Raw genomic sequence first — 13,751 nt, 5'->3', positions numbered from 1 at the left:
AAGTTTGGGTCCAGTTCTGGTACCTGAACCAAACTTTGGAATAAAGTTCAGGTAGGGTACCAGAACTTTCACAGGTCCACTCATCCCTATTGAAGAATGTACATCACATTGATTAATACACGCACTATATACACTCCCTGACAGAAGTTATGTCGCTTATCCATGTTATGTAAATAAAAGCTTATAACCTGACTTTAAATTCATCCATTGGTTTTATAAATTACTCTTTTGAAAGCTGAGACCCTCCCAAATTTGGTTTAGGTTAAGAAAATAAATTGACATCAATGCTGAAATATTGTTCATTTAATGAACACAGAATGGTCAGATTTTGGCAAGACAAAAGTTTTGTCGCCTGGTTTTATAATGCACCCAATCTTAGTTTACATCCTCACCAGTGCTCTCTAAATGATCGGTTAATTAGTGGGTGTGTATAAAAAGAAACCCAGCACCCCAGACCTTCACTTGAACTGCAACTTGAGCTCTGACAACATGCAAAAAATCCACCCTGCGACCAAAGCCTTGGTAACAAGAGGCTGAAGACCAGCTCCACTGCAGAGGTGGCTGGCATCTTTAATGTGTCTCAGCGTCAAGTACAAAGAATTAAAAAAAAGATTTGAAGAGTCTGGAGATGTGTTTGACAAGCCCAGGTCCGGCAGACACCGCAAGACAACTGCTCAGGAGGAACGTTTGTTGGTTAGAAAATCCAAAGCAAGCCCCTCTTCCACTGCAGCAGAGCTCCAACAGGCCTGGTCACCTCAAGTCCCTGTGTCAACTAGAACAGTTTGTAGGATTCTGTCTCGAAATGGCCTCCATGGTCGAATCAGTGCCCAGAAGCCAGCACTAAAAAAGGGCAAATAATAAACCGCGTGGCATTTGCTAAGTCCCACAGCCTGCTAAACAGATGGATGCTGGAAAAGTGGCAGAAGGTGGATTTCTCTGATGAATCTTCAATAGAATTACATCACAGCCTCCGCAAATACTGCAGGAGACCTACTGGAGCCCGTATGGATCCAAAATACACCCAGAAAACAATTAAATTTGGTGGTGGAAAGATCATGGCCTGGGGTTACATTCAGTATGGGGGTGTGCGAAACATTTGCAAGGTGGAAGGCAATATCAATAGCCTAAAATATCAAGAAGTATTAGCTACCTCTTACATTCCAAATCATAAAAGGGGTCAAATTCTGCAGCAGGATGGTGCTCCATCTCATACATCCATCTCTATAACAAAGTTCCTCCAGGCAAAAAAGATCAAGGTACTCAAGGACTGGCCAGCCCAGTCACCAGACATGAACATCATTGAGCATGTTTGGGGTGGGATGAAAGAGGAAGCTTGGAAGACAAAACCAAAGAATCTAGATGAACTCTGGGAGGCATGTAAGACTGCATTCTCTGCTATTCCTGATGACTTCATTAATAAATTGTATGAATCATTGTTGAACCACATGGATGCAGTCCTTCAAGCTCATGGAAGTCACATAAAATATTAAATATGACTCTAATAGCACCACAACTTCATTCATCAATGTTATGCAACATATATTTGTATTTTAAGATAATGATTTGTTTGAATATCACATTACTTTCTGTCGGCGACAAAACGTTTGTCTTGCCAAAATCTGACCATACTGTGTTCATTAAATGATCAATATTTCAGCATTGATGCTAATTTATTTTCTTAACCTAAACCAAATTTGGGAGGGTTTCAGCTTTCAAAAGAGTAATTTATAAAACCAATGGATGAATTTAAAGTCAGGTTATAAGCTTTTATTTACATAACATGGATAAGCGACATAAAAGTACTACACTCCCTGACAGAAGTTATGTCACCTGAAATGGCGCTGCAGAGAAATTGAACAAATGTTGCCAGGTTTCCCCCAAACAATACAGCAAATAATAGACTTTGTAAGCTTTCTGAATATAATTATTATTTTGCTGACCTCAACTGGACGATGAGGGGCAGGGAACAACAAAACATCCAAGTTTCAATCTACATGCAGTAGAGCAATTTTGTTGCTTCAAACTTACCACCCCAATAAAACATTTGTCACAGAATCTGACATTACATGTAAACCTCTACACTAATTTTAACTTTCACTTTACTTATTATTTTTTAAATAAATGAAAAGCCATCTTTAAAGAGAACCAGCTCATAAATGTTCAATTTTTTCGTTTATTGTATTCCCGCAGCCCCTGGGATTTTACGGATTTTACATGCGTTTTTCCCGCCAGGTAGAAGCGTTTGTCAAGCATCTTGGCATGCATTTCTGCATGCGGGTTATCAAGCGCTTTTCCAAGAGATTTTAGCATCACTTGGAAAGTGCTTGACAACTTGTTCACACTATATAAATCCATGCAACATGCATGTATTTATAGTAGTGTGACCAAGTTAGTTAAAAAAAAAAAGAATAAGAATAGTAAAAAATAAAAAAAAAAAGATTATACTTACCTTCTGATGTCCTCCCGATGTTATCTCCACCGCGTCCAGTGTCTTGCATTGCTCGCGGTGGTGTGAAGGACCTGCGGTGACGTCATTCATTCATGTGTCAGGTCACATGACTCAATGACGTCATGGCAGGTCCTTCACAACAGCGCGAGCAATGCAAGAGACCGGACAAAACACCGGGAGGACATCGGAAGGAGAGTATAATCTTTATTTTTTATTTTAAATTCTTTTTTTTTACAGTTTCTATGGTACCCAGGTCTGGAAGAGAGTCTCCTCTCCTCCAGACCTGGGTACCATCCGCACATTGAACCGTGTGATATCCGCTTATCCACATGTAGTGATGCGGATGTCACGCGGTCCAATGCAAGTCAATGGCGGCGATTACGCTGCGTGTCCGCAAAATTAATGGACATGCTGCGGATTTTTGAGCGCAACATAAATGCTGCGGAAAAATCCGCAGCAAGGGCTTTGACATTGCGGCTTGTCATGGGGCACGGATTACCAAGCGTTTACGCTGCGTAAATTCCGCAGCATAAACACTTGGAAAATGCTGCGTGGGCACACAGCCTCACTGGTTCTCCTTAAGTAGTTATTACGGCTTTCTGTACAGTTTATTTTTTATTACGTAGTACTTTCGTCTTCCATTTCCCTATTATTTGGATGTTATAATTCGTCTCATTATTCTTTTCCTTCTTTACATTGTTTTTCAGATATCACTCATATAAAAGTAGTGCCTGAATGTTTTTGTATGTTACAAGAGGATCAGATCTTGGCACAATTAAATGTTTCTCCTTTCCAACATCCTTTTGATAAAAAAATTGCGAGGCTACAGCGACACATCAGTTTCCATTTTTACATTCGTGAAAAATTGACCGTTTTCCTACTATCTGTCCACCATTTTGCCTTCATGTTCAATGTGACTTTTTCTCATTGGTTTTTGAAAACTGAACGATGTACACTGTCTGAACTTCATTATGCATTGCTGTTTAGCAATGGATCAGATAAAACAGATGAAACATGGATGGAAAACAGAAGTATAAAGAACGCCTTCCGTTTTTTTCATCCACATAATCTTTAATGGGCGAGACTGATCTGCAAAGCGGATGAGGATAGGATGTCATCCGAGTCTCACAGATCAATGACACAAATTCAGTTTTAAAACAGCTGTGTGTACAGATCAATGAAACTGTGTCATGGCGGTAACTCGCATGTCTCCTCAGTGCCGCCCTACTCATCGTGCGGCTTCTCCTAGTATCAGGCCGTCTTGCTGAGTTTGCCTCTTGCAGCACTCCTCAGCTCTGAGCATCTGCATGTTATTTCAATGTGGCTTTAGGGTGGCGTTGCTGGTCTCTGCAGGAATTTAACCCTGCTGTGTCCTGCAGAGATAAGGTTCCCTGGCCTATACCGTGCCAGCAGGATACATAATAGGCTCCTTCTACCACTCCTTGCCCAAACGTTGGATCCTAGCCTGCTAGCACCTGTTTATGCATATCTCCGTATTCTGTCTCTTGTTATTGACCCGGCCTGTTTACCCGCTCAGTTTGACTTCTCCATCCTTGACTCCGGCTTTGTATTATGAACCCGTGCTGCCTGCCCCGACCTCGGACCGTTTGACCACGCTTCTGTCTCGTCCTCTTGTACCTCATACCTGGACCTCTGCCCTGGAGTGACACCCGGTGTCTACTGGCAGCCCAGCCTATCCTCACCATCAGAGGCCCTAGTGAAGACCCGGTAGACACCTAGTCACGCCCCTCCAGGGTAAGCCCAGCCCATGGCGCAATGGGTCCACAGCCACCAGTGTTAGACTCTATGGGTCGGTGTACTACCTGAAAACAAAAATGGACTGCACATGGATGTGTTATAATGGATGTGGGAATGTAGCCTTAAAGGGGTTGTCCCCTTTCAGTTAATTTTCATCCCGAGTGCAGTTTGCTGTGCAGTTTAAAATAAACCCTTACTTACCGTCACCGGGTCCACCACTGCTACTAGTGTCTGGCATCGTCTGCGGTACTGACATCACTCTGCCAGTGTAGACAGAACGCACTGCTCAGAGCCGACGAGCTCACCGATTGGCTGCTGTGCTGTCCACATGACATCAGCGCTGCAGTCAATGCCAGAAACTAGGAGCAGAGGCAGAGACTCATTGGTGGACCAGGGGAAGGTGAGTACAGCATTTTTTTTTTTTTATATATATATATAGCAAACTACGATCAGGGTTAAAATTTAACTGAAAGGGGACAACTTAATGCACTATTCAACATCCAGTGGTGATATTCGTATAATGTATACCGTCTAAAGGAACCCCGCTAATACATCCCCCAAGCAATAAATGAAACAGTTTTTTTTTCCACACATTTTGCATTTTTCATTTTTTTTGTGGTGTGACAAGTACAACATTCTTAAAAACATCAGAATAACAATTTACAAACAAGGACAGACACATCCGGGGTGCGGGAGCAGAGAGGTGAAGGCTCCTATGATTTATTTTAAGGTAAAACAGAAATCAGATTATCTGAAAAGCTTTGGCGGGTGAAGTTACCCCCTATGTCGTGAAATATAAGGGGCTTTTAGAATACACGTGTATATATTTGGGCTGTACCTTCACGTTAAGTACTTACGCCCTACGGTAGTCATATATGTGCTTGGCTAGAGCCCGTACACAAAGGTCTAGTTTATCCACATTGGCTGCCATTTTTTTCCGCTCACATATACCAGATCTGAAGTCTGTAAATTAAATCAGCAGCCTAAAAAAAAAAAAAGAAAAAAAAAATTCTACGAAAAAAAAAAAAAATTCTTCTACCTGAATGGGGTGAAAAATTTACATCAGCATTAAGAGGTACAATCGGAGATTTGTACAGTTCACATTTTGCTGTAAAGACTGATATAAAGGAAGGCCACTGCAAATAACGCCTGTACCTGTAGCACATGACATCCCTCCAAGATCTGCGCTACTATATTATTTCTAGAAGACAAATATGGGGGAAGAAAGCGAGATGTTAGCTGGATTGGCATCGTGTGATTCACTCCTTATAAGCCTTAAGGCCTTTTGCATGACTATTCCTAGTCTGACCAGAGGCATCTGTGGCTCATTACCCGGTTGCCCTGTAGACTTGCTAGTTTCTTGGGCCACTTAGTTCACTATGAAAGCTTAAAGTAATTTGGTAAAACCGATGTAACAACTGGTGGGCTCCAATGCACAACCAATGCTTGCAAGCTTCTGTTTAAAAGGGGTCTTAGAGTTTAGGAAACCCACTTTTATATACCCAATTAAGTGATTACAAAATGGGGTCTTACCGTTCAGGAAACCCACTTTTATATACCTAATTAGGAAACTAAGTGATTACAGAATGTCCTTTGTTCAGGATCTACATTCATGGCCAAGAAAGGAGAGCCAACTTCTGTCCTTGCATTACACAGACAACCCATTGGTTTACATAGGCAGGGGCGGACGTATGACTGGTGCAACCTGTGCAGTCGCACAGGGGTCCAGAAATTAAGGGGGCCACTACCAGCTCCAAAAATAGTTGAATTGTGCATTATAATGGGCTCTTGCACAGGGGCCCTCTTTTGTCTTTGTCCGCCAGTGTAATACTCAATCTATCCAGCTGTGGCACTGCAGGAAAACTGAACACTTTCCGCCAGATTACTGCCGATTGCTGGGAGCTGCAGTAAGCTGAATGCTCTCCTTATGGCTAAATGATGCTTCTAAGAAATGGGGATTTTCCAGGGCAGAGACACCTCTTAAAAGTTTCTGCTTTTCAGCCCCCAAATTACAATGAATGTATCTCTATGCATCCATGAGCTTTATAGTAAAATTGAGGTCTGTATGGACATTTCTATACAACCAAACCTCCAGTCCGGGGACTGTCGTCAACCCTCTCTGTCCCGACACAACTCTAACTTATAACTTTCAGTAAACTTCTTTAACCTGGAGCTGGATCATAGAAAGAGAAGAATATACAGCATGCAATACCCTATGCATCATCAGTGACATATTGCTTAGTTTAAGACCTTTACTGTCATCCCTACAACTGATTTAATCGGAAAATAATACTCCTTTAAAAAAAATCCAAGACCAATAGAAAAAATCTACCACTTATATTTTGTTTTGTTTTTTTTCATGTCATCAATGAAGTTTTTGATGGTATATCCAAAGCCATGAGTGGGTACAAGTTCCTCTTTTAAACTTTTCTTTTTCTTGTTTTGGGGTCAAATTCTGGCTTTGAATAAACAAATCAGTACCAAAAAATGTGTATTTTTCCAAACTTTATGTTGAAGTGAGCTCAGGCTTGGACAAAAAAAAAAAAAAAAAATCAGAGGGATCCCTATTAAACTTAAGCTCAGCAAATGAAACTTTAGAGCCCTCCAGACTTTTATGAGGTTGTTAAAGAGTCATAATTCGTCCATAAAGTTTACATTAAGCCAGTCGTAGATTCTGAAGCATTATGGACCAGAGTAGGAAAAGTTCTGAATTATTTGGAGGATTTCAAGTATCTTATGTTGGTCTGTAATTTATTCAGAGTTAAATATTCACATCATGCATATATGTAAAGAGGCACACACTGCAAATAATGCACCCTACCTCTTCTGCCTAAATTAGAAAAAAAAAGAAAAAAAGGAAGGAAAAAAGGAAAAATTATATAAATGACCGATTGCAACCAAAAGCTTAAATCAGAAATAAATAACTGGCATCTTGACCAAAGTATATTCTTCAAATAATCCCTCACATCAGTTCAATGTAATACTGTAAAATCTTTATGGAAAGTTTTGCTCATCTCATGTCATTTTACCAGGTCTCAGATTAGGCAATAAAGCGTTTTTTTTTTTTCTTTCTGCTCTTCGGAAGAATTAAAGGTAGAAAATTCAGACAAGGTCCAGGATCCAGAAATGAGATTAAAAAGTAATAAAATTACTGGATGAGTAAATGAGAAAATCTAGAGAGAAAAAGAAAAAAAAATCACAATATAGTGACGCTGAGTATCTGTAAATGCTGCCATTGTTTATTTTTCTGCATCTTTAATGGTTAGGGGTTTATGGGGTTAGGAAAATTATCTTTCTTTCTCCAGAAATAAGGCTGTGCTGCAATACCAGATGCAACAGAGCGACTAATACCTTTCCAGAGCTGTAGGACAAATCACAGCCTATAGAAGACCCTTCATCTACTTCATACAACCCCTTTATCTGGAGGAATCCATGTAGTTTAGTTTCTTTATGATGAACAGTCATGGAATTGGGGGGGGGGGGGGGGGGTAGAATAGATTTCTTACTCAAAAGGAGAAAAAAAAATCCCATCAGAGGAAAGTATAAAAAAACTTTTCAAAAAGTTCCTACCTCTCTCACTGATGAGATTAGCTCTTGATTTCTGGCAAGAAAAATAGGGTCTCGAAAACAAAGTTTCCCCAAAAACTTTCACGGACCTACAAAATGGGGCCAAGACGTTTCCAGAATAGCTGTATATACAGAGGTGATTGAAGTTGGATGTATCTTCTGTAGACTAAAAGGTCATCTCTTTACTTACTGCTGAGAATGGAAAGAACGTTGGATGCCACAAAGTCACAGCTGTGGTCACCTTTGTTTAGCTACACCCCCCCTTTGGCCTTTACAAGGGTTTCCCCACTAAATACATTCATATAGGTTATAAATTTAGGACTGATGAAGGGTTGACTGCTGGAACCAAGATCCCCAAGTCTCCTGTGTAAATGGAGTGGCAGTGTATATATATTTCAGAATGAATATATTTTATAGAAGAGCGCCATGTGCCGGGAGAACAACAGACCGACGACAACCGACCTGTCAAATAGCCGCCATTGCAGGACCAGTAGGTCATTTTTTAGGCAAGTCAAAAAAGTTTGCTTTCTGTAGGCCAAAGTAAGTCCTAGTAAAGTAAGAGTCAGGACTGGATGAAGTCGCCGAGTATTAGTATGTATGTAATATTAAGTGTGTGCAACGTTTCCTCAAATCCTAAGCAATCTTGGATGACGGAGTTATTCTAGGATGCAGTATGTGCACAAATCCCAGTCTGAATGAATGAATAAAGACTTGCACAGTCTTCAGTGTGTGGATCCAGCAGACAGATACTCGGCATTACTATGGAGGACATGCGATTCCCTCTCTAGAAATATGAAATATTTAATGGGGAAATCCAGTAGAGAAAACAAAAAATGACCTTCTGACACGCGAGAAACCCGCGTGAAGCCATTGATCTCGTGACACCGGTGACGTCCAGAATGAAGGCGCTCTTTAGAGATACTGAAAAGCTGGCACAACTCAAACCAAAGCTAAAAAAAGGGAAACTAGTATATTGACCAATCTACAGGTATCACACTTAGGGCAAAATGAGCGGCGCAGATTGATATATATATATATATGTTGGAAAAGTTCTGTAGAACTAGTAATTTATCAAACTATTCTTTTGCTCATTCTTAGGAGTCCAGTGGGCAGTCCTACTTAGGCCCAGACCTTTTTGTTCTATGCACACTCATACTAAAAACACTGTCAATCACTTAGTAGGACCACCCCCTTGACTTCTAAGCCCAGAGCGCGCAGACATTTAAAATCTTTCCTGTATAAGCATAAAGAACGGTCAATTCCTGAGTAGCACCGCCTACTGGACTCCTAAAAATAAGCAGAAGCTACTAGCTCTATTGAATCTTTTTACTCACAAATACCTATAAATCAATCTGCTCAGCTCATCCCGGTTACCTCTAGATTGGCCCAAAGTGATGGGTTACCTTTAAGGAAAGCCAAACACAGGTCAATGTCTCACCAGAATAATTTGGAAAATCTGACTCTCTCTAGAGCCCTTTCACTTTGGAAATTAGTGGTGCTCCAGAATCAAAGACTTCATCAATGTGATCTTCTCACATGTATTTATGACATCTGAAGATCTATTTTTTTTTTGCCTGGATTTCCCCTTTAAGAAACCTAAAAGTAATGTTTTTGGTGTGAGAACAGTGCATTTATTATATGAGAAGCTGGATGATGGGTATCTGTAATATTTAACATTTGTATTGGTGATGATCTCCTGCCCAGGCTGAAAGCCTCCAGAATTGGGGGGCTACAGGCTCCCGCTCCTATGATGCAAGTGTGCACTCTGGGTGTGGGAGGTGACAGAGTGATTTTATCTATCCCATACAGCAGAACCTCCTCCGCTGCTTTTACAGTCCACGCAAAGGGAAAATTATTCCTTGGCTTCCAGGAAAAGTGTTTCCTGAGGATATAGCTTAAGTTCCATGAGAGTCCTGCTGGGATCCAATTGGGTGATCTGGAAAATAGAATTGTGAAAAATAATAAGTAAAATAAACTTAAACAAGATGCGGTAAGAGCAGAATTTATCTCATCTTCAGGTCTCCCAGTATTCCCTGCTGATTCAGTGTCTGCACATAATATGCAGTGCAAAGAACGAAAACTGTCTCTCTCATAAGGCAAACCAGCAGCATAAAAGTAATTTACCCAATTACACCTCTGCTTAGTCGAAACTTAGGAGTCCAGTGGGCGGTCCTAACTTAGGAACGAACGTTCTTTCTATGCACACTTATAAATGTCAATCATTGAGTAGGACCGCCCCCTTGACTTCAAAGCACAGAAAATTGACAACCTTTCCTATAGGAGTATAAATAATGATCAACTCCGTAACAGGACCGCCCACTGGACTCCTAAGCCAAAAAAAAGTACAATTAATACATTTTTTATTTTATTGAATTTCCCCCCCACCACAAATAAATATATCAATCAAGATTCATTTAGATACAAATGTACATGAGTAACAACGACCAGTGAGAGCAGCATTTAGTTTCTCTCGGACTTCAGGTCTCCCAGTATACCCCTGCTGGTTCAGTGTCTGTACATAATATGCATTGTTGATTATAATTCTTTACGATTTCCCAATAAACTGCATAGAACTAAAACATTTGTAATGCAATGCTGCAGCAAGCAATGATTAAGGATTGCAAGTTCTTAGGGGTGTGTTTGTCAGCCCTAATCCTATATGGATACATATTAGTGTGACTGAAATTCTACAACTAGACAATATACAGAGGTTTTGTCTTAGAGAGTAACTAAACTTTTTGTTAAATTTAATTATTGATCAGTCTTTGCAAAGTAATGACTCTTTGTAATCTACTTAATGACCTGATATTGCTTCCTTTTCACTTACATTTCATGCTGAAAGTGCAGTTTTATCTGCTTTGCTCATGCACTTAGGCTGTGTGCCCACGATGCGTTTTTTAAGCATTTCCGCAGTGGTAATTCCTCTGCAGAAACGCTTAGAAAACGCTTGGTAGAAGGTCTGCAATGTTCCCCAATGATAATCCGCATGTGCTATGCACATGCTGCGGACATTTCCGCTGCGGATGATCATTGCGGAAAAATCCACAGCACTACCAATTATTTTGCGTAATTGAGGCGTTTTCGCCACCATTGACTTGCATTGAATGGCATAATATCCGCATAAATACACATGCACATGCAGATATTAAGCGATTCTATGTGCGGATGGTACCCGGGTTTGGAGAAGAGGAGACTCTCCTCCAGACCCGGGTATCATAGTACCTGTAAAAAAAAAAAAAGGAATTAAAATAAAAAAATACATTATACTTACCTTCTGATGGCCCCCAGTCTTTTCTCCACTGCGTCCGGTCACTTGTACGGCTCGTGGAGGTGTGAAAGGACCTTCCATGACATGATTTAGTCATGTGACGGGTCACGCGAAAAATGCATGTACAATCCGCATGCGTTTTTTCTGCCAGGGAGATGCAGAAACGCTCAAGAAAAATCCGGAGTATTTCTGCATCGTGGGCACATAGCCTTATAGTAGCTTTTCAGAATTGCAGGTCTGTGAGCTTCTCTGCTCCCTCGTGCTCAGGCAAGAAGAGAGTTTGCAGGGGGAAGGGGAAGCAGACACTGGAGTACGGATATCTGCTAGACTTGCAGTTAAAACCATCTATGCAAAGTGCATGAACAAGGCAGATAAAACAGCACTTTCAGCATGGAGTTTGAGTAAAAGGAAGGAAGATAATGTAATGGAGTATATTACAAAAATTCATAACTTTGCAAAGACTGATAAATAACTAAAGAAAAAAAAAAAAGTTTAGCTACCCATTAAGTAGTCTGTGTGAATGCGGTGTTATAGAGACACCATAGGTACTGAGTACCACACATGCAACAGGTTCAATTAGTTACTAAATGGTGATATAATCAGTGACGAACCAAATTCAGCTCTGCAACATTGATAAAATTAAATAGACTACAATTACACATCAAGGAATACATGAAACAGTTCTAAGATGTTTTTGTCTCTGCAAATGGTTTGTGTGAGGGGATTAAAAGATGGTTATGGGGGATGAGGGGGGATTAGCCAGATATTGAGAAAAACATGCATATCTGTATTTTAATAAAATATATTATTATTTTTTATAATTATATATATATATATATATATATATATGTATATATATATATGTATATATATATATATATACAGTACAGACCAAAAGTTTGGACACACCTTCTCATTTAAAGATTTTTCTGAATTTTCATGACTATGAAAATTGTACATTCACACTGAAGGCATCAAAACTATGAATTAACACATGTGGAATTATATACTTAACAAAAAAGTGTGAAACAACTGAAAATATGTCTTATATTATAGGTTCTTCAAAGTAGCCTCCTTTTGCTTTGATGACTGCTTTGCACACTTTTGGCATTCTCTTGATGAGCTTCAAGAGGTACTCACCGGAAATGGTTTTCACTTCACAGGTGTGCCCTGTCAGGTTTAATAAGTGGGATTTCTTGCCTTATAAATGGGGTTGGGACCATCAGTTGTGTTGTGCAGAAGTCAGGTGGATACACAGCTGATAGTCCTACTGAATAGACTGTTAGAATTTGTATTATGGCAAGAAAAAAGCAGCTAAGTAAAGAAAAGCGAGTGGCCATCATTACTTTAAGAAATGAAGGTCAGTCAGTCCGAAAAATTGGGAAAACTTTGAAAGTGTTCCCAAGTGCAGTTGCAAAAACCATCAAGTGCTACAAAGAAACTGGCTCACATGAGGACCACCCCAGGAAAGGAAGACCAAGAGTCACCTCTGCTTCTGAGGATAAGTTTATCCGAGTCACCAGCCTCAGAAATCGCAGGTTAACAGCAGCTCAGATTAGAGACCAGGTCAATGCCACACAGAGTTCTAGCAGCAGACACATCTCTACAACAACTGTTAAGAGGAGACTTTGTGCAGCAGGCCTTCATGGTAAAATAGCTGCTAGGAAACCACTGCTAAGGACAGGCAACAAGCAGAAGAGACTTGTTTGGGCTAAAGAACACAAGGAATGGACATTAGACCAGTGTAAATCTGTGCTTTGGTCTGATGAGTCCAAATTTGAGATCTTTGGTTCCAACCACCGTGTCTTTGTACGACGCAGAAAAGGTGAACGGATGGACTCTACATGCCTGGTTCCCACCGTGAAGCATGGAGGAGGTGTGGGGGTGCTTTGCTGGTGACACTGTTGGGGATTTATTCAAAATTGAAGGCATACTGAACCAGCATGGCTGCCACAGCATCTTGCAGCAGCATGCTATTCCATCCGGTTTGCGTTTAGTTGGACCATCATTTATTTTTCAACAGGACAATGACCCCAAACACACCTCCAGGCTGTGTAATGGCTATTTGACCAAGGAGGAGAGTGATGGGGTGCTACGCCAGATGACCTGGCCTCCACAGTCACCAGACCTGAACCCAATCGAGATGGTTTGGGGTGAGCTGGACCGCAGAGTGAAGGCAAAAGGGCCAACATGTGCTAAGCATCTCTGGGAACTCCTTCAAGATTGTTGGAAGACCATTTCCGGTGACTACCTCTTGAAGCTCATCAAGAGAATGCCAAGAGTGTGCAAAGCAGTCATCAAAGCAAAAGGTGGCTACTTTGAAGAACCTAGAATATAAGACATATTTTCAGTTGTTTCACACTTTTTTGTTAAGTATATAATTCCACATGTGTTAATTCATAGTTTTGATGCCTTCAGTGTGAATGTACAATTTTCATAGTCATGAAAATACAGAAAAATCTTTAAATGAGGTGTGTCCAAACTTTTGGTCTGTACTGTATAAATATATATATATATATATATATATATATATATATATATATATATATATATATATATATATACACACATACATATATATATATATATATATATATACACATACATACACACACACATATATATATACACACATACATATATATATATATATATATATATATATATATATACACACATACGCACACACACACATATATATATATATAT

At 40.1% G+C, this 13,751-nt stretch overlaps 1 protein-coding gene across 1 annotated transcript in view; it reads right to left on the bottom strand.

Moving 5' to 3' along the window:
* Positions 1–6,741: 6,741 nt before the first annotated feature.
* Positions 6,742–13,751, bottom strand: part of FAF1 (Fas associated factor 1) — a 264,708-nt gene continuing 257,698 nt past the window's right edge. Inside the window, exon 19 of the mRNA XM_073643500.1 lies at positions 6,742–9,710. Within this exon, the coding sequence (XP_073499601.1) occupies positions 9,627–9,710 (84 nt within the window). The 3' untranslated portion in view covers positions 6,742–9,626. The remainder of the gene's footprint in view (positions 9,711–13,751) is intronic.

Source organism: Phyllobates terribilis, unplaced genomic scaffold, assembly GCF_046119375.1.
Source record: "Phyllobates terribilis strain yellow unplaced genomic scaffold, ASM4611937v1 Scaffold_8__6_contigs__length_399053987, whole genome shotgun sequence".
NCBI classification, from domain to species: domain Eukaryota; kingdom Metazoa; phylum Chordata; class Amphibia; order Anura; family Dendrobatidae; genus Phyllobates; species Phyllobates terribilis.
This window is presented reverse-complemented; position numbering and strand designations above follow the sequence as displayed.